This window comes from Haliotis asinina, chromosome 6 (assembly GCF_037392515.1).
Source record: "Haliotis asinina isolate JCU_RB_2024 chromosome 6, JCU_Hal_asi_v2, whole genome shotgun sequence".
NCBI lineage: Eukaryota > Metazoa > Mollusca > Gastropoda > Lepetellida > Haliotidae > Haliotis > Haliotis asinina.
This window is the reverse complement of record NC_090285.1, coordinates 35,442,559-35,465,167: the sequence shown is the minus strand read 5'-3', so window position 1 is coordinate 35,465,167 and position 22,609 is coordinate 35,442,559. Positions and strand designations below refer to the sequence as shown.

Sequence of the window (22,609 nt, the reverse complement as noted above, 5' to 3'; positions counted from 1 at the left end):
CAGAAAATACACTTATATCAAAATAACTAGAATTCGTAGAGAGTGAGTGAGTTTAGTTTTGTGCCGCACTCCAGCTATATGGCCGCGGTCTGTAAATAATCGAGTCTGGACCAGACAATCCAGTGATCAACAATATGAGCATCGATCTGCGCAACTGGGAACCGATGACAAGTCAGGGAGGATGACCACCCTATCCCGTTAGTCGCCTCTTACAACAAGCATAGTCCCCTTTTTTGGCAAGCATGGGTTTCTGAAGGCCAATTCTACCCCGGCCCTTCACAGGTTGAATTCGTAGAGAATGTATGTGCAACTGGTTAAAATTAATGTACGATACTCGAGTACTTCTAACCACTTTCTCATACGATAGTGATTGATTTCATCAAACCTCTTGGTGGCGTGTTTTATTAATCCTCCGCTGTTGCATTATTTCATTGGTGATGTTCTCAAAAAAGGCGATGTCTGATTTTCGGAAGACTCCCAAGCCGAACTTGCTGATGGCTCAAGTGCTGGAACAGCAGCTTCAAACAGAGAGAAAATTCATTTCAGCTTTTTTATCACAACAGAAAAAAGCCCTCTTTACTCACTCACTTTACTTAATGTGAAGCATAATCCTCGCAAAGACATGTTGGATCGTGCGAGAAGGGTAGTTACCTTAACCTGTAGTTTAAAATCAGTTCCTGTACCACTTACCTGAGAATACTGACAATGCCAGTCCCAGTTTTGGTGGGTTGAATAACCTTTTAGCATGAACGACAAACGGGTGGTTTAAGTCAATTTGTGAATCAACCTTAATCCCAAAGGCAGTCTTTCAAATCACATCCATAGAGAAAGCCCCAAAATATCTGTGAGAGACAGTTTCAAATTTGAGTAGTATAATACTGCTTGTTTAACAACTCGTTACTCTTTGTCAACGTACCATAATGATGAGGATAGTGACTCGAAATAGTAATTTGCCTAGTTCAGATTCGGTTTTAACAATGCTTATAGTCCATTCATTTTCAGTGCACAATGCATGCCTAAGGCAATCTGATCACTATTACCCTAGATAAACCAGACTTCAGGACTCGCTTCTGTGTAATGATCAGATTATCGAAGGACAGTCCCCATTTTGTGGCATCAATGAATCATTTTCTTTTTGTCGTTTAAAGATTAGTTACCTAGCAAAGAACTGAGATGTGTGGTTGGGTAACAAATCTATCAGACTGCTAAAATCTGGCAGGGAGTTAAGAAGGATTTTGGAACCTACCGGACCAGTGTTGTTTCCAATACAAGGCGTTGGTGCTGGTCCCGGAATTCCCTGCTTCTTGAAGTAATTGTAATTCTAAGTTCCATATCTGTAAATCACAGTCTGACAAATAGAAGAAGATAGAAGCAAATGAATATTCTAAGGATCAGAGCATACTTACTTATCAAGATCGAGGCATTGACTTGGAAACGTTCAACTGAGGAAAGTGCACAGCATATGGCATTAGCCAGTATGTCACCACCTTGATGGCAACAAGCGAGTTTTATGCCGTTGACGGATTTAGAAAATATTGTGCGCCAGGTCTGTAAAGTTACTCAGTCCAAGGAAATACGGGTGATGCTTAAATAATTCCCATCTGTATCTATAAATATACCATGAATTTCTGTTTGGGAACTGTGAGAAAATGTCGTATTGATAGGAAATACACATCGACTACGATGAGACACGTGCTGATACGCTTTAGAATTAGCCTTGACCAGGCTATACTCGTACGACGTAGGTAACGAGATAATTTGGTAAAACTTGCTGATTTGGTTGACAATTGCTGAGTGCTGCATTGAACAGACTCCGATGTTTACACTTTAATTTGAAGACATATGCACGCTAGTGGCATAATGTACTCAATCTATACAAAACACATAAAAGGGGAAAGGGGTGACCGTAGCTGCAAAAGAATCGCATGTGCATTTGCCAACTCTAGGCCATCTTCGATATCTCTCTGGTATACGTTCCGACAAGTCTCTACTATACCCTGGACGCATCTACGGGTCGGGCTGTGTTAGATGCAATTTCCTGTGCCAAATATACGTTTTGATCCAAGCTACGAAAAGTTTCTGGTATCCCCAGAAACGTTTGTCTAATTAACTGGAAAAGTGCCTGGAGATTTTGGATGAAAATATGAATGAAAGAAAGAGGAAGAGTGAAATGATTCCCAACCACGGTGTCTAATTCATAAAAGTATGGTGCAGCTTAACATCTTACTATGGGCAAGAAATATATGCACATAAATTTAATGTGCCTTATGGTGCCAAGTAACTCCCTTTAGAATATTCAAGGTTTTGGGAGATATTTCTTTCTGAAAGATTTTTTGACCGAAAACCCGTGAAGACCTGTCTTCAGCAACCCATGCTTGTCATACGAGACGACTAAATTTATCGGGTATCTCATCTCATCTGTGTATCTCATTTGCGTAGGTTGATGTTCATACTGTTGATCGCTAGACCATCTGGTCCAGGCTCAGTTATTTTAACAGAACGCCACCATATAGCTGAATGTTTGCGGCTTCAAACGAAAAAGAAAGCATAATAATAAAAACAGGGCACCATAAAAGGAAAGAGAGTGCCACTTGATACCCGTAAGTTAAATAGTTTAACTGTTTATACACGCTGAATCTGCAATACATGTTTATCCACCGACATAATAAATACTTTGAAATATTTAACCTCTTCTCCTCCAGGGGAGACAAAACGTCTTTCAAAGAAAAACACGTTTTGTGGTTATTACTGGTGGAGGGCTCTCTAAAAGGCCAGATCAATAATAGCCAATATGTCGGAACTGCGTTAGAATATCTAGGTTAACCACTTTCGAAAAGTCAGTAATGCATTAGTTTCTGTAGTAAACCTGACTGCAGTCGAATTCATAAAAAGGTATTTCTGATTTTAACTTCTTCTCACGCTTAGAGAAAGACACAATATGAACAAAGCAATGTGGAAGTGGTGAAAAAGTTTCAGAGATTCAGCCTTCCTTTTCAAAACAAAATTTCATATAACCAAGAGGTTTTCCACATTAGGTGAGCAGTACCTGACTGAAAAACATACATTCTTATTTATGATCTGTTTTATGTAACATTTAGATACAATTATATTTTGGATACAATTATAATCGATAGTGGAAAAATGGTATAATGCCTTGTTTTCTCAGCTTATTCAGCGTTAAAGGATACAGACAAATAAGAAATTTAAAATTCTCTTAAAATATATAGCGACTGTAAATATTTAAAAAGTATTAAAAGTATTAAAGTGCTCATGAAGAAAGTGAATTAGATCCATTTGAGACGATTATGTATGCATATATGTTCGTCTGAATTGCAAAAACTGGGAATATCTGGTTTTAACACAAGATTGTGGCAACAGTTCAAATATGTTTAATGTATTTGCATGATGACACACAGTGCAAACATTTAGATACTAATATGAATATACAATATATGTTATATGTCGGTGGGAGATCATGGTTATACATGATTTGAGTTAGTATTCAAAATTGCCTGTATACTTTTCTGGTTTTGTGCACCCACTTGTGGTTGTTTTGGCTTGAAGTGAAGAAAAAGGTCTAAGCCTGCCATGCATAATATTTCCGGAATTTTCCGATGCTGCGAGTGCAAGAAATGTGATATTTACACGTAGATAGGGAGATACTGGAATATGGAATGCCTTTCATTTTGTCCTTGGTTACATCTAGATGTGATGCAAAAACATCTGTATATTACTGCGGAATTCTCTGTTGCTGTCAATGTAAAGATCGATTGACAATTCTGGCCATAATAACATTGCAATAACTGATGGCAAAGACGGAAGCAAAGGTGTCGGAAGTTGGAAGGTATCTGACAAGAAACAAAAGCTGGCATCGGCTCACAGATAGAACACTGGAAACCCAGTGAAGTAAAGCACTGTATATTTGTCCGAATTGCGTCCCTAAGGCAGGAAAAAAACAATGGTCGAGGGTCCCAATACAAGATTCGTAGAAAATTCGCAGTTATAGCACAATTATATTTTTCAACATTTAATTTTCCCAGAAAATATTCATCAGGAAAGTGCAGTGCTGTTCTTTTGGTGCAACATAATTACAACACAAGAAAGCAGACATTCAGTTTCCATTGCCCACTGATATAGAGTGACGAAACGTGTAAGTATTGGTTTGTATACAATTTGAAGATGTATTAACAAACCTTTGTTTTTCCATTGCAAAGTCATTTTGGGAATTTCCTTCAGAAATTATCTGTCACAAAAGCTATTCTCTAAAAATCTTGGAAATAAAAAAATTCTTTTATAACCAAAACTGAGTTTAAAGGGATTTGATTTTGGGTTTTCCTACTATCCAGTAAAAATATTGGCTGTCAAAACGAAAACGCCATAATCTGTATAGTGAACTTGCCAATGGCAAAATGTTCAAATGAAATGAGTGAGTGAGTTACCAAAGAGTGAGAAGACGTTCATAACCCCAATATAGCATGATAACCCGAATTTTACACAGGAGCCCAGATGTATGATAATACAAACGTTTGTTTGATAACCCAGACGTTGTATGTCAATGTGACGATTTGTTAAGGAAGTCATTGTTATTGTTCCTCATCACACGTGTTGAACAATATGAAAGTCACCTCTGAGAACACATGTATGATGCTGTGATGCAGATAACAAGTATTCAAAAGTACTGTAGCAAATCATCTATGGTTTGTTTACGCGATAATGTGCAATGTAAACATGAAGATGAACGGGTCATCTCCTTGAATTTTCACGGTTGTTCTCTCTGATTATAGGAATAAATAATTCTCTGATTATATCGTCTGTTGCAATTGCCTCGGACATGACCACAGTGTTTTGCTTATTACGTATATCTGTGTGCTTTACTGTCATTTGATATTTCCATCCGATGCACAAAGTGTTCCTTCTGCTGTGGTGATACGTAACTGCAATTCAGTTCTATAAATCTACTGTCTCCACGTGACAATCCTCTGCCGTTGGTCAAAGGTTTCATGACAATATGTTGTCGTTCTATTGCTCACGTGTATCACTCCGTATCCCGTCATTCCGTGTGATGTGCTACTGCCGCTGTATCATGTCGTTCTGACGCTTTGTCATCTGTGAACTTATAGCCAAATTTTCTTCAGAGTCATAATGATTAAATAGCAATAAGATCATCGTGCAACTAAGCTTACTATAAGCAACATATATGAAGAGTAAAGATCCCACTGATGACTCATCTGTAATTATGAACGTAACGTTGAATGAAATACCTGATATGACTGTAAATGAAGATCAGACCATTGATGGATAATATCATGCTAATGTGCTCAGACAACTGAGTCAGATAATCAAAGTTTGATTTTTGGAGAGAAAAACATGGGTTTTTATTGTCGTTCCACCAAAGTATACAGCGGGATGCAAGTCCTTTGTAACTCATGCTGCTGTTCGAGCCTGTGTCTGTGAATTGACGAACCTCGTATTCACCCGATTTTAACCTCTTCTCAAACTTGATCAAACAGCTGTCATGCAAGCATTATGCAAATGGTGATCATTTTGAGACGTTTACACTCTCCCTTTGAAGCAAACGCTGTTGATAACCAAACAATTTTAAGCCTCCATCAGTTGGGGTACACCTCTCTGAAAAACACACATTCTGTCTTTACACTCCCCATTTGTACACCATCGATTGTATGATTGTTTTTCTCCAGCAAGAAATGTAGTGGTATTACTAAAACACATTTTTTTGGATCATGAACAGAACGCTTTTACTTAACTTTAACTTGGTAGAACACCAAGCATATAGAGCTTTTAAAAGTTGGTAAAGAAAGCAAATTAGACAGACCCGTGAAAATTCTGTATGAATAAGTGTGCACCCGAATTGCAAAATACTGCAACAAAAACATATGTCAAGCAAGCGACAGGCAAACCGTGATGATTTACAGACTTCACATTCTCCTGTTGAAGTAAACTCCTAAAATAACCACTATTTTATAAACACTTTTTTATGTTTTCATGAGTTGAGCTATACCTTTCAAATACAGTCGTTATTCATACTCCCCATCATGGCACTTCCCACAGTGGCACCATCGATTCTACGTTTGTTTTTCCCCAGCAAGCAACGTATTGGTGGTATTGCAACAAACAATTCTTTTGAGAATTCTGCATTAATAAGTGTTCATCTGAATTACAAACATCACTGCTATAATTTTAGCTTGTAGGTACAGCTTCTACACCAAATGTACAACAGGGAGTATGAGCAGTTAGCATGAATATACACAGGGCAAACAAAATTACAAATATGCAGTATATGTTACACCATTCATAGTGATCTTATTCATAGATCTTCAAAAGTGTTTAGAATATGTTCAGTGCATTTGTATACAATGCAAACATTTAGATACAATTATCAATCAACAATACATGTTACATGTTGGCGGTAGACCCTTGGTTATCTTGACATCTTGATTTTATGTGATAGACAAATGGATATTCTAATGCAGTTAGAATGTGTTAAATACATTGACACGAACACATTCAGTACAAAGCATTTAAATTTTAAACATCTACTATAAACGTATTGTACGTGATTTTGAATGACAGCCAAATGAATATTCACACTTTCTTGTTCTCTTTTTGTGTTACGAGCCCTCTTGTGTTTGCATTGGTTTGAAGTAAACAGAATACGTCCGTTGCTGAAAAATGTCAACGTCAGCTTTACCATGCTGGATGTGTATTATTATAAAATGTTATAAGAAGTTATAATGAAATGTTTGTCACGGAAGCAGGAAACCATCTGAAATTTATCCACTTGAATGCGGGCATTGAATGCCCTGGTGTTTCCCTAGACTAACAATTAGTCTCTGAAATGAACACATTTTACTGGAAAAGGTTCATAATTAAGAAAAATGCAATATAATGAAATGGAGCCCAGAGACATCTTCATTTTCAGCCTGAAACTAAGGAAATATAGACTTGCCAAATTTTGTAGACTTGCGTGGGCTTTCTTGGATATATTTGCTTCAGGGTCTGTACGACAGACTGATTATTCCCGTTTCCCGATAGCTGTGTATGAATAGTGACTTAGTTTTATGCCCCTAATAGCAACATTAAAGCAACATCGCGGCGGATAACAGAGCGTCACACATTATACTCATCTGGGGAATCGAATCGTTTTCGGCGTGACTAGTTGCAAAATAATAAATGTTCAACATTCAGTTTCAGTGACGACGATCTAATGTGCTACAGCACGTACATTCATTGGTTGCTGGTCGTAAAATGTAAACAAATTGTATTATTTTCTCCGATACATTTTTTTAAACAAGATTGTTCCAGATTTTCAAGATGCCCACTGATTTAAAGTTGGATGAGACATCCTGGGGACTGCCGTTGCATTTCGTGCCGTCTTCAACATCTGGGAGACACTTTCAGTATGATTGCCTTGTCTGTTTGAAGAACGTTTGGATTCTGGGTAAACGTCAGTACTTCCTGTGAACAAACCAAGGCATATGCAGTTGTAACATGAACAAGAGTGTGTGGTTTTGTTTATGACCTATACGAAAGCAAAGATCTATGGACTACCTTCAGAAACAAACTATCTTTTTGTCCATTCCAAAGTCGTTTCGTGAAGTTTCTTTAGAAATAAACTGTCCTTACGCCAGCACAAAAGAAATTGATTAAAAACCTGTGAATCAAAAGTTATTCTTTAACTCAAAAAAAGCTGAATTAGTCGTGACTTGTTGTGGTCATTTTCATTATGAACACAATGTGTTCAGCTTGGTTTGCATCCATTTCAGTCTGTATGGTGAACTGGCTGAGGTTAAATGTCGAACGAAAGGGATGCTGTGTGCTTGCATGAAGAACAATGGTTTCATGCATAACTCAGCTGGTATGATAACGTGACCTTTGCACGAGAGCCCAGGCATATACTAATCCGGCCGTTTGTTTGATAACCAACATGGTGTGTGTTAATATGGTCGATGTGAAATCTGTTTCATTTGTTAAACAACTCTTTTATCTATTGTTTTTAACACGTGTTGGACAATGAAATGATGATGAAAATATATTTTTAAAACGTAAATCCTACCGGTGTATCAGGCAGACGATCAAACTTCACGGCCTTCAGAACACTGATCAAGGCTAGTTTAAGTTCAACCAGGGCAAGCCGCATTCCAATGCAGATTCTGGGGCCAAATCCAAAACCTTGGAAGGCAATAGTTTTGTCTTGATCTTCAAACCTGAAATGCATTTTCTTACAGTTATTCAAATATAACAATTAAGTGTACACGTGCTACACTGTCATCCAGATAACAAATGCTCAGCTAACAAGTTTATCCCGGAAATGGAAAGTGACGTGAATAAAGGCTGACCATCTGATATTATATGGTTAGGATGTTTTCTAGTAACCAACTACCAACGTCAGCCCTATACCTTTCTGGCTTGAAGGAATCAGGATCCTCGTAGATGTCAGGATTTCGGTGTATAGCCATCGCAGGAATGAAGATAGTTTGACCTTTACTGAAAGTCAGGCCTTTGATTTGAGTGGTCTCAGAAACAATTCGGGAGTTTCTGAAAAGTAGAAATTTGTATAAGCTTGGAGCAAGGTCCAAAATGTCCATTGACGCTGAACATGTTCTCTTACGAGATTCTTAGCTAATATATTCATGGGCATTATCAGACAGTAAGTACTGTTCAACATCATACTGATCATTAGTGTTGGTATCCATTATACATGTTATGTCAATGAATGATTTGAAGTGAACGTCAATTTAAATTATTATAGTATTCAGATATATTACAGTGTAACGAAACACTCCCAATCTAACCTATGCTGACTCTGTTTTGTTTACATTTAAATAAAGTATATGTAGTTCACAGAACAATATTCCAGCTGTATATAAATAATCGATCCTGAAACAGAAAACAAAATGTTGAGTATTGTGATCAAAGATCATGCTTGACAATACGATCATTATCATCATCTCTACGACCAACAAAGGTTGCTGGGATCCATTCTAATCAGAAATCCCACCGTTAAACTAGTCGTTCTAAACTAAAGTTGCTCTGTGCTATAAGCATGATGCACAGTGCTGGATAGTACTCTAGCTTGCCTCAACACTCCTATTGTAAAACATATTTTTCCACTTACACATAACCCGGCGGGTAGAGTCTGAGCGTCTCTGAGATCACGTTGTCCAGATACTTCAGTTTCCCAATGTTGCCATAGTTTGGTTCCTCCTGACAAACAAAAACGTCTTTAAATGTATGTTTGTTGGGTTACCTTGACAACAATATCAAATAATTCATTTCTGTAATTCTGGTGTGTCACCTTGCTGAAAGGGTTCTCTGACCCAGAAGCTGTACTTTAGAAGTACAATAAAACACGGCTTGTTCTAATAATAATGTATCTTCATATTTAATAATGTCAGTCAATGAAACAGATGATTAATAAATTATCCACATTTCGACAAGTTCATAAACGAGACTAAAAACAACAGCTAGAATATGACAGCATTGTTCTTTTGGATACTGACATTTCCCAACTTTTCTTTGATTTCTCTGTAGGCCTTCTCCTGTGCATCCGGGTTCATGGCCAGGTTGTAAGATAGGAAGGAAAGGGTGGACGCTGTAGTTTCGTAACCAGCGATAAAGAACGTTATGCACTGAGCGACTACTTCATCCTTCGATAGATCTGTAAGTTGAAACTTGTGTCATTCCTTTTCAACATTGATTTTTTTGTGAATAGAGAGAAAAACGTGAAGTCAAATGAACATCTGCCACATCACCTACGTTGTATGACTCTCCTAAATCTCTCATTCGATGGAAAGTAGATGGCAGCATACTTTTACTAGTAATTATGGGATGACTCCAGAACGTATCTCTATCATATTATACGACAGAATAATGACTTGCAGACGGCCTGGAGTTCCGTTCCCTGTCCCAATACTGCATTGTGGTAGCCTGCGACCTCGTTGTATCGCGGTACTTGACATATCCGTAATCGGAAATACATTCTGAACTTATGACGCCTATTTGATTGAGAGATCCAAATATAGGGCATTTGATCAACAGATGTGTGAAAAAAAGATATTATTTTAACTTAGATAGTATTTCAGCGAAAGCCATTAGACGAACGTAGCCAATTAATATTTACCAAAGGGGAGAACTCCATCCTATCGCGGTAAACAATAAAATTCAATTCGCAGGAGATAAATATAGCTCATGACATCACTTCCACTATATTTTTGGCAACAATTGCAAGCATATGCAGACGACGTAGTTCAGATGGAGTGGGAAGAGTCATATATGAAACGTAAATGTTATAGCAGGTATTTCATGGATGGTCAGACAGATTCCAGATTTTAATGTTAATAATTCTGCTGGAAAATGCTTACGGAGATTCGATACATGCCGTCGGTTTGAAAACGGTAAACAAACCACGGACGTTAGGCTGTCGATTTACATCAAAATCACCTCTAAGAGCCAAGTCTAGATCGCAAACCTGGGAATACCGATTGCTGCGATACCATGAATGCCTCCCGAGACCACAATCAGCTGAGTCAACCACTAGGACAAAATGTTCCCCTAAGCAGTATGGGTGGCTTCCACTTGTAGACGGCGATACCCACACCTTGCAAATGGAATAAACTGCATACTTACGCCTGACTGAATGTTTGCCTGTTTTATTAATAGAGTTGTCATCTTTTCCCTCTTCTATTGAAGCATCCATCATCATTTTCAGGAAGTCGGTTCCCTGATATAAATATTGAAAACATAAGTTTCGATACCGCCGACAGTCCAAATACAAAATGAAGAATTTCATGTAATTGATATATTGTGAAATGATGCTGAGTTTTCTGACATTTCTCCATGAGACAATGATACATCTCATCTCCTAATAATAAGAAAAAGGTCATGCGACCCTTGTAGTCTCCGTTGGCGAAAAGAATAAAATAAAAATAACAGCAAGTCTTTATAATTCTTGGCATGTTTTATTCAAGTAACAAATGGTAGAGTTCATTTAGAAGTTATAATTAGATGAAGAATGTTGTCATGGAGGCAGGAGTGTGTCTGACATGTACACACTGATGCATCTCATATAATGGTGATACGTCTAATATTACCTGTTTGTTTGTTTTATCGTTTCGCCGCTGTTTCATCATTTCATCGGTGATCGACTCAAAGAACACAACGGTGTCTCGTGGAAAGAGTCCGAAGCCGAGCTTAGCTATGATTGGTTCAAGTGCTGGAACAGCAGCTTTAAACAGAAATATATCTCCATTTGAATCTTTAAGTAATGCCCAGGTACCGTCACCAATGGCATTCTGGTCGTGATTTTGTGAAAAGGTGCATACAAACAGAGGAGAGAAGAAAAACAGTTTAATGTGTGCACTGCTGTTACAGGAGTTACAGACTGGCGATAAGTTACAGGAAGTCACTTTCCTTTCACTTACCTGACACTACTGAGAATGCCTGTGCCAGTTTTGTTGGTCGGAATAACTTCCTAGCGTGTGCGACAAACGGGTGGTTCAAATCAGTTTGTGAATCAACCTTAATTCCAAAGGCAGTTTGGCAAATCACATCCATAGAGAAAGCTCCAAAGTAGCTAAAACATTCAAAATATACTAGTAAGAGTATATGCGGCAAAGTTTCAATGAAAAAAAATAATTCTCCAACCGTTAATTATTGACATATCCAGGTTTCATAAATCCCAAAGGACCTCACTGTCGTAATGAACTTGAACATGAACATGAACAAGGCAGTCGTTGCACAACATTTGCGACAGACGACAATATGATATGTGAATACATTTATGCTTGCAATGGGTATGTGAGTTTCCTTTCACAGGGATTTGTTTCAACGGATGTTTCGACTGATATACTCCACACCAGCATTAACGTGGACTTGAGATGTTACAAAGCTTGCCGCAGTTAACTGCAACACTGCTGGTGCCTCTTAAAGCAACATTAAATTACACACACACACTCACCATTTGTGGATGGACAAAATGTGATGAAGACCGTTTGTAAAATACTGAGCCTTTAGGAAAATGTCATTAGTATGCCCGTCAAAAAAATACAGGAACTGTATTTTCAATCTGCGATCGTCGAAATTGGGAGATATATGGGATTGAATCAATGTTGATATAATAATAATGGGTGCTTTGAGAATGCATCACCACATGGATTTCATTCAAAGCAAAGGTTTTCGTTCAGTTTTCGCCTTGTTAGGTGATTGGAGGCTGACATGAAAATTTCATCTTTACACTTTTCAGTCAGTAGTGTGTGATATGACCCTAAATACCCTGACTATGCACATATGCAAGAAAGTTATCGACAAAAATGGTCTACAGTGGTTTGCTGGTATGACTGAAAAACGTAAAGATTCTTAATGACACCATAAGCATGTGTATGAGGCTCCCACTTTGTACACGTGTTTCCCATGCATTGTGTTTGCGTATGGTGATAACATGAGATGATGCTGCATACACACGACGAATGTCATTGCAACGCTCTCAGTGGGTTTTATTTCCAACCGCACTTCAAAGTTCAGGTTGCCCTACTGCTTTTAAAAGTATGTTATACTGAAAGGCAAAGTTGATCTTTTCGCAGTTACCAGATTGTCTAGGCCAGAGTCAATTATTTAAATACCACCGTCATAAAGTTGGATCATTACTGAGAGCGACAAACGGACAAGTCAGATTGTGATCATTAGCTTTTTATGATAAGCCCGTTAATTAATGTATCCCTCAACATAACCGTTCACACATAATAAAACTGTCTGATGAATGCCCCCACGACGACATCGCACTAGGTCTGTGACGTGTCTACCAACCACTGTCTTTGGTCTTCAACTTTGAGATAATTGCTCATTGTGCTAATATTGTGTGACTGATTTATCTAGCTCAGATTCGGTATGTACAGATATCTGTCTCACACATTAACTATTTCAAAATATATAGTTAATTAAAAATACACAGGGATTACAAGTTCGGACTGTGACCAGCATGAGCAATGACATGTATGTTCGATAGATTTTCAGCCATAACAATATTTCTTAACGAACTGGGGACATAGTAAGAGAACCTTTTTCCCTACAAGGAACCATCTTTGGGGATTGTGTAAAATATCTATCCACATTAACATATAAAGAAACATCATATACCTTCAACCTACAAACAATACTAATGCACTTACTGTATCACATTAATTCCACGGCTTTTCCCAATGTCTTTTAAGAAGTTTGTTGTGAGAGTCCTTGCACAATCGTTGATGGCTCCACACATCTAAATTCAGAAGGCAAAAATCACATATTTTCCACAATACTTATTGCAGTCAAACATTGTGGCACTACTTATATCCAACTTTAAAAACCTGCGAACCGTTATCAAGTGGACAACACATTTACCGCATTCGAATGGTTACAAGTACTGGTCAGTTCGAAGTCAGTAATATGTTGCAGTTGACTATCCTGTTAACCTCCGATCTCCGAGACCAAGCAGTAATGGAATAGTATACATCAGCCTTCGTACAGGACGTCACACGCAGTCTACATAAACTGAATTCGTTCACAGGCCACAGTTGTCAATGTATACGGTTTGGATTTTTTTACTTCTAAATTTTAGGGGTTTTGTTTTCAACAATGGAATGTTCTGATCTTCATCCTACCAAAGCGAATTTATGTCTTTTTCCAGCATAAACACAAATGGAATAAAATCGAGTTGTAAATGTTATTCATTCTACTCAACGCATATACATTCTCCATATGGTTAATATAAAGACGAACAGAGTCCCTTGCCTCTTTCAGTTTGGCACCAGTGAAGGTAGGACTGATGGTAGTTCTCACTCTCTTCCACGCAGAGTCTTCTAAGATTACCAAAGATAAGTTGAAGGGGTGGGGCATTCGCAATGCCTGAAATGTATTCGAAAAACAGAAATGTGAGTGACTTTAGTTTTATGCCGCTTTTAGCAATATTCCAGCAATATCACGGCGGGGGACACCAGAAATGTGTTTCACACATTGTACATTGATTTAGGAGAATCAAACCTGGATCTTTGGCGTGACAACAAAACGCTTTAATTGCTAGGCTACCCCGCCGTTCCGAACACAGAAATGGTAAACAGACAAAACACAGTAAACATGGTACAACGTTCAACTTTGTTTCATTTGTGTGATATATAATCTTTATTTCCAGTCCAAGGGGCCTTCTTTATCACTAATTTGAAAAAAAACATTGCTTACCGGGCGGTTTCTGAAATGGTCAAAACTCTTGACCATAACCTCTTTCAGAATTTCAAGATCGGAAATAACATAGGCGGGTCTCCTTCCAAGGAAGATTCTGTAGAATGTGATAAATGACAACGTCAAAAGTGCTTAGATAACACAAGGCACTTACTACCTCTTAGCCTACCTTACAGACGTGCTTCCATGCTCATGTTTATGTTTCAACACAATGTAATACAAAAAATGTTTTAGATACCAGTAAACTCCAATTATCCTAAATACTATGCTGTTCGATATTCCCCGTTATATCAGTTACGTGTATGTGTTACTTGTTTACCAGCGACTTCCTCGTAGTATGTGCTTTGTCTGACTACATGTATGTACGTATGTATATATTTGTGTGTGTGTGTGTGTGTGTGTGTGTGTGTGTGTGTGTGTGTGTATGTATGTATAGATAAATACATATGCACGTACCCAAAAACAGATCCATATAGCTTACTCCAGGGGTACAGTTTATGGCCGAAACTCTGCAAAAGAAGACGTGAATACATTTTCCTGCAATATTTCTCATCTGCCATATCAACTTTTTTAAAATGTGACAGAAGTGTTACTTTGATATGTATCAGTTCTGAATTTGAAATATTTAGCGAATAAACAAGCTCGTCTGTTGTAATATTACAATTGGCATTCACTGGATATGTCAACGAAGTGAGTGCCTGTTGGTCATTTAGCAGACTTCAGGACTCGCCTCTGTGTAATGATCAGATTGTCGAAGGACATTCCACATTTTGTGGCATCAACGATTCATATCTTTTAAGTGTTTAAATTTTTAAGAACTTAGTTGTTTGGATGGATAACAAATCTATCAGACTAGATTTATTTTTGAACCTACCGGACCAGTGTTGTTTCCAATACAAGGCGTTGGTGCTGGTCCCGGAATTCCCTGCTTCTTGAAGTAATTGTAGTTCCATGTTCCATATCTGTAAATCACAATCAGACAAATAGAAGAAGATAGGAGCAAATGAATATTTTGAGGATAAGAGCATACTTACTTATTAAGATCGAAGTATTGACATGGAAAGGTTCAAATTGAAGAAACTGCACAGTGTATGGCATTAGCCTGTATGTCGCCACCTTGACGGCAAGAAGAGCGTTTTATGCCGTTTTCAGCACGGATTCAGTAAATATTGGAAACTTACTCTATTATATTCCATATCATGAAAGCATGTAATGTTGCCTGATTTTGTTGTTGAAACAAATAAGAAATACATGAAATGTATCAAACAGCAATTAATATTTAATTATTTAATAATTAATGAATAGTTGTTTTTTAAATTCATGATAAATCGTCAGAAAGGAATCACTACGGCAGTAAGAAATGTGGTAGTGTAAATCTTAAGGTGATAATATAAACCAAGCTCTAAGTGATGATGATAGTGATTGTAGTAAGCTCTCTGCAAGAGTAATACCACTTGGAACCTTCCGTGTATCCCCTATATAACGATCATCGAACGCAATGTCGGGCGGTAGGGTAGGCTAGTTGTTAGAGCGTTCGCTCGTCACACCAAAGGTTCGAGTTCCATTCCCCACATGGGTAGAATTTGTGAAACCCATTTCTGGTGTTCCCCGCTGGATTCTGATGTTCACTGTTGCTAAAAGCGGCGTAAAACCATACTCAATAACTAAATATGGAGCATTACTGTCCCTCGTAGAAACTCGTTTTGTCTTGCATGAAAATATACCAGATTATGTGACGATAACCTAGGGTACATTTCTCCTGAATCATTCTTTTCATTGCCACATGAACGTGGTATGGAAGTCTTTAAAGTTACTCAGTCTGAGGAAATGCGGGCATTGCTTGAATAATTACCATCTGTATCTATTAATGTACAATGAATTTCCCTTTGGGGACTGTTAGAGTCTGTCTTACTGATAGGAAATACACATCGACTACCATCAGACAGGTGCTGATACGCTTTAGAATTACCCTTGACCTGGTAGTAGACGAGATAATTTGGTCCGACTCGCTGATTTGGTTGACACATGTCAATGGGGTATATCTATGTTCGTAATGTCAATCACTGACACGATTGCTGAGTGCTGCATTGAACAGACTCCGATATTTACACTTTAATTTGAAGACTTATTTACGCTATTGACATAATGTACTCAATCTATGCAAAATACATAATGCTATCCAGAAACGGCAAGCACTAGTGTGGAAGGTCCATGATGACCTTCCGGTAGCCATTTCGATCAACAGAAAGTATTCAAGACGCCTACATCCTTTATGGCATACGTCATTGACACAGACAGACGGACGGACAGACAGATAGACTTGTATGCAAGAAAACATACACAGGAGCATACACATGAACACACACATGCATCACAAATACATACACACAGAGGGGAAAAGACAGGGAGACAAACACACGCATGCACGCGAACAAACACACGTACATGGACATTTTGAGCTATGACCATGCCAGTTGTAACCGTCAGCGTTGGATGGTGACCGTTTAACAGTATGTTAAAACTTGGGTTTTGCACAAGTTTACAAAGTGTATTCATTTTAAAAATAGTATTGTTTAGTGATTAGTCTTTCTCCCAATGTGCATAAAAACCGTTGCCATAATACAAAAACTCGTCTATGTATAAAGTTCTCTACTCACATGTAGATCAGAACTGTGGCCGCCAAGCACAGTAGGAAATACAGTGGTACATCCACAAGCCCCAAGATCTCCATGTCGATATGACGTCTAAACGAGTAAGCAGGTCTTTTATAACACCGAAAAAACATAATCACGTGTCCTAGTTATGGCGTAATTGAACGAGTCAACCTGACGGCGACTGGTGCAATTTTCAAGCATGTGATCGAGGAAGGGATGGCGTTTACTACAGCAAAATCGCATATACGCTGCAGTTGCCTGCTCTAGCCATAAGTAGGGTCGTTTACACAGTAGTTTGGGGCTCGGTTTGGGTTGTTGGCGATCCTGTTGTGGATCTTTTCACAAGGCTGATGTGTACAGGTTTATCAGTCATTTCATATAGTGCATATGTAAACACTGTTCCAGTTGACAGACAAGTCCTTGTTCGTGATATGACACTGCACGTTTGAGCCGTTTAGCTCTTCCCACTGGTTGGAATTTTTTTATTTTTATTTTATTTTGTTGACATATGTATCAATGTGATGTGGCTACAGTCCCTCAGTAACCATGCTCGATGCCCCAAATCTTTACTTTTCTTGACCAAGATCTTTTATTGATAAATCTTCATTTAAATTCTTTGAAACACAACCTTTCGCGGTCATTCCAGACCTTTTCATCAGGTGAACTGACAGTTGATGCTATGACGTCGAACCTATGATGTCATAACTATGCCATGACGTCACAATACATGTGACATCACAATCGGTCTTCTTGTTTTGTAAGTTTCCGTGTGAATGTGAGCAGAGCAATAGTATTTGTACACCGTATTTCGCATTATTCCAACAGATACCAGAAATGGGAGCCCAGAAATGGACTTCGTACATTGTGCCCAGGGAATCGAACATGTTTTTTCGCCGTGACGAATGAACGCCTAAATCCGAAGGATATCCTTCCGCCCCCTACTCATGTGAAGGTATGGAACATTGCTGTGATAGGTGAGCTCAATACTATGGATAGTCAAAGGGATGTTTTCACGATCCCGCAATCTCAACGAAAGCGAGCTAAATAGCCAAAAGTATCAGAAAGCGAGATTTGACGTTCTCCTGTCATCTTATACACAACACTTTTTGTCAGCAGTTGAAAACGCGAGAATGAGACACTTCGGACATGATGTAAAATATTGCAATCTCGACTAGTCCAGGAAGGACCAAAGAAAATTCTCGCTACTTCGTATTTGTTTGGACTGTTAAGTTCGAGACTGGGAGACAAAGGTTTACCTTTGCTTGTATTATTTAATTCACTTATGTTATTTTGAATGGGACAACCAAGTGCAAAGACACTAAAGCAAATGCAGGCGCTTCTACAAAACTTAAACGAAGTGCAAGCGCACGTACAAAATTAGGCATACACACCTACTCGTTGCTCGATGTGTCATCCTCTTCTGTTTTCGTATTTCAACAATGAATCCAGAATTCTAATTTATTACGTTCCCCTTTAATGCTTTTCAATATCCACAATCTGGGGTACGAATGAACAAATTGGAAAGAGGAATTAATTTGCATTGATTGGTAATAAACATTTGAGAAATGGAAGGCGGAGCAATTAGCAGTGACTGGTGATAGCACTGGACAAGCACTCTATATATAACCTACCCATGGTCCATGTTCAGTAGTAGTGTGCGTTACCTTTCAACATTGCTCTCACAAAGTCACTAAAGCATTTATTTTTCTATATACACGATGCCATGCTTTCCCTTATACATTTCCCCTCAGTATATATCGACGCCACTTTGGGAACGTTTGCCTTCTCATAGTTTCGTGTTGGCTGTGATATGCCAATATTTGTGTTTGTTGGTGTACACGAGTTGTCATGAGCAACAAAATTTGAAAATTTGTGAATATACCTAAGATAATATCATCATAGCAAGATGTATGGCTGATGATTTGTATTTCGCATTTCCAACCTTTGCATCTTAAGCTACTGTTAACTTTTTTCAATAACGGACGCACCAGTAATGAACTGACGGATATAGGGAACTGTTCTTTTTTGGCCCGAAAGAAGTATAATGAACTGGGGTTATAGCAAATGAAAATTGATGATCCACTGAGTTCCTTGCATGCGTTGTTTGCAGTATTTAACATCAATAACGTCGATATCCAGTTCTCCGACACCCACTTCAACTGCTCAAAAGCTCTATGTTTTCCCTCGATCAATAGATGTCAATCACAACGGCACAGTATATTTTCAATCTCAACTCTGCATGGATCATACAACTCTTGCATACTACTAGGCGCACCAAGTTAATGTGGCTTTCCCATCCGGTGTACCTCTACATAGTCCAAGTTCACTGCACGTTGCTGTACCCGCAACTATATTTGTGTGCGTATTCATGTGGCCACCATCTGGTCATCTACCGGATTCATTGGTTCTATTTAGTGCAAAGAGCTGTGTACTGTACACTAGGGGTTGTGACAAAACTGAAAGAGTCAATGCTGACTCAAAGGTTCCCGCCATCCTCAAACTCGCTGGATTACCATCCTGGCGCCTTAGACAGTTCTCCCATCACACCCCTCCCTGTATCACATACCCTTGAATCGTATTCATGTCTTTCACCAAAATTGTAAACCTGATGTTACCATTATTTGACAGTGAGTACATGTTCACTGAAGGAATCATACCACTGATATTCAAATTTTAATTCTGTATCGGATCCTTTCGATGTGTACCTGTGTAATGTACTGTTATTGCCACTGACCGCCATTGGCATTATTGGGCATTACTATCACCCTATTGGGTCCTTCCGTCGACGCACCTGTGTTATTAAGGCTCTTTCCTGTTCTATTGCTTTCCTGTGTGTTACTTCTGTCGTACCGTTTATTACTTTCGCGGCACTGACTTATTTATTGGATGTAGTGTCTAGTTCTGTGGTCATGACGTGTTGGTCCATCATTATCTCCTGTGGTGCCATCGTCACATTGCATCACCGCACAGTGAGTGAGTTCCAAATTCTTAAACTCATGGAAATGAAATGAGTTCGTTTAGTTTTATGCCTTTTTAGCAATATTCCAGCGACGTCACTGTGAAGAACATAAGAAATCGGGTTCACACATTGTATCCATGTGGGGAATCGAACCCGGGTCGTCAGCGTGACGAGCGAACCTTTAACCACTAGGCTACCCCACCGCCCAATCACAGCACTGTGTCCTGTCGTTGTTGCGTATGTTAACAATGCGTTTTGAGACTTTGTTGTGTGTAACTATTTATTCTCTTGCTGTTACGTTTTGTTCTTTCACGGTATGGTATCGCGTCGTCTCATAGCCACATGTAAAACCCTTCCTATCTATTCTATTGTGTCGCTGTCATAGCTTCATATTATACCTTGGTCATCGCCTGTTACAGGTTTGTCGTTTGTCGATTTTTAGCAAAATCTAACCCTCTCTCAACTTGCCCAAACAGCGACAGCAGCGAGCCAACCAGACCTAGTAGGTATATCGTCAGAACAAATACTTCGTCTGTGACCTGCCTTGAATATTATTGTGGCTGACAGCTTATTGACTGGGTTCAAATGCAGAGGCCAGAAACTAGGCTAGATGTGGCAGTGTACACACTTTGATAGAGACTGATAGGAAAGGTGTCCCACATTGAACGTAATGAAACTAGGCTGTTCGACATGTAGGACCGTGTACACGCTTTGAAACCCCGAGTACCACAGGCGAGGATATGTGTCGGTTTTAGCATGATTTTGATTCACAGGATATGCAAGTAATTCGTTAGACTTTCATGGATTGTTATTTCCTGCTGTGCTAGATGGAATTGCTTGTGCCAAATATACGTTTTGATCCAAGCTACGAAAAGTTTCTGGTATCCCCAGAAACGTTTGCATAAATAACTGGAAACGTTCCCGGAGATTTTAGATGAAAATATGAATGAAAGAAAGAGGATCAGTGAAATGGTTCCCAACGCCGGTGTCTAATTCATAAGAGTATGGTGCAGCTTAACACCTCACTATGGGCAAGAAATACAAGTTTGACTGAACGCACAAAAGGTTAATGTGCCTGACGGTACCAGGTATTTTCTTAAGAATATTCTGGGTTTAGGGAGACATCCTCTAAAATGCCCTTTCTGAGAGATTATTAGACGAAAACCGCTTGCAGATCTGTCTTCAGTAACCCATGCTTGTCGTACGAGACTTGTCTGTCGGGTGTTCTGTGTGCCTGATTTGGCTGACAAGTCATTGTATCCCAATGACGTAGATCGATGCTCATGCTGTTTATTGCTAGACTGTCTGGCCCAAATTCCATTATTAACGCCACCATATAGATGGATGTTTGCGGCTTTAAACAAGAAAGAAGACACATTAGACGAAAACAGGGCACCTTAAAGGCAAAGAGGGTGCCACGTGATATCCATTAGTTAAATAGTTTAACTGTTTATACAAACTGAATCTAAAATACGTGGTTAATCATTGACAAAACAAATATTTTGAAATACGTAACCTCTTCTCCCTCAGGAGAGACAAAATGTCTTTTAAAGAAAAAACATGTTTTGTGGTTATTACTGGTGAAAATACGGATGTTTGTTTTGTTTGATAACCCAGACGTATGATAATACGGACGTTTGTTTGATAACCCAGACGTTGTATGTCAAAGCTCTGTATGTGACGATTTGTTAAGGAAGTCATTGTTATTGTTCCTCTTCACACGTGTTGAACAATATAAAAGTCACCTCTGAGAACACATGTATGATACTGTGATGCAGATAACAAGTATTCAAAAGTACTGTAGCAAATCATCTATGGTTTGTTTACGCGATAATGTGCAATGTAAACATGAAGATGAACGGGTCATCTAAAATTGTAACAGGTGTTCTCTCTGATTGTAGGAAACATGTCGCCTGATGCATTTGCCTGGCCCGTGACCATAGTCCTTTGCTTATTACAGATATCTGTGTGCTTTACTGTCATTTGATATTTCAGCCGATGTACAAAGTGTTCCTTTTCTTGTGGCGATACGTAGCAGCAATTTGGTCCTATAATTCTGCGGTTTTAACAATACCTTTGTGTTTTTACTAACTTGGTTTGGCATTCAAATGCTGACCTGCCAAACACTGGACTCGATGGTTTACAGACCACCGTCCTATGGTTATAATGTGGTTTGGGATGAAGTGAAACATACTCCATACTGTGATCATCAGTATTTCATAATCTGACCGTTAATATGCATTTGCGGGTATATATTTGACTATACTCCAGTAACAGAACTGGACGGGAGAGTATCTCCACTTGAAAGTCCTTCTGAATTTCGTCAAAGCCTCATGATGATTTATCATTGTAACCCTAACAACGAGGTTCATGATACTTATAAAATACTTATCATTGGCTCATCTCGTTTAAATCCGATTATAAACTGATCAGTGTCTTTAACAATGACTATTTCTGAACGTGGAGTTAAATTACACATGCAACGGAATGTTAATCTTAGATTGTCTACACGAATGTAATGACTTGACGACGAATGCAGTATGGTATGCACGTTCCACGGTTTGGATGTTTTTCTTTTCTAAGAGTATATCTGTCATTGGTATCGCACAATCCTTGATCCACAAAGGACTTAACGTTGAAAGTTTCCAGTTTTCAACAAAATAAGCAACAAAATCACAACGGAGGCAGTATGGTATCCACGTTGGTAACACAACGCAGAGGCGTTCCATGATATCTTGATAAAGCTTACGTTGAATATTCATAACTT

At 38.6% G+C, this 22,609-nt stretch overlaps 1 protein-coding gene across 1 annotated transcript in view; it reads right to left on the bottom strand.

The window, feature by feature from the left end:
- Window positions 1-7,243: 7,243 nt before the first annotated feature.
- Window positions 7,244-22,609, bottom strand: part of LOC137287824 (uncharacterized) — a 34,485-nt gene continuing 19,119 nt past the window's right edge. Inside the window, exons 17-31 of the mRNA XM_067820210.1 lie at window positions 17,131-17,218; window positions 16,887-16,973; window positions 15,104-15,191; window positions 14,686-14,738; window positions 14,230-14,326; window positions 13,786-13,899; window positions 13,185-13,273; window positions 11,442-11,593; window positions 11,112-11,245; window positions 10,648-10,741; window positions 9,522-9,679; window positions 9,137-9,225; window positions 8,419-8,556; window positions 8,075-8,225; window positions 7,244-7,476 (exon numbers count right to left, since the gene is read on the bottom strand). Of these exons, the coding sequence (XP_067676311.1) occupies window positions 7,396-7,476; window positions 8,075-8,225; window positions 8,419-8,556; window positions 9,137-9,225; window positions 9,522-9,679; window positions 10,648-10,741; window positions 11,112-11,245; window positions 11,442-11,593; window positions 13,185-13,273; window positions 13,786-13,899; window positions 14,230-14,326; window positions 14,686-14,738; window positions 15,104-15,191; window positions 16,887-16,973; window positions 17,131-17,218 (1,613 nt within the window). The 3' untranslated portion in view covers window positions 7,244-7,395. The remainder of the gene's footprint in view (window positions 7,477-8,074; window positions 8,226-8,418; window positions 8,557-9,136; window positions 9,226-9,521; window positions 9,680-10,647; window positions 10,742-11,111; window positions 11,246-11,441; window positions 11,594-13,184; window positions 13,274-13,785; window positions 13,900-14,229; window positions 14,327-14,685; window positions 14,739-15,103; window positions 15,192-16,886; window positions 16,974-17,130; window positions 17,219-22,609) is intronic.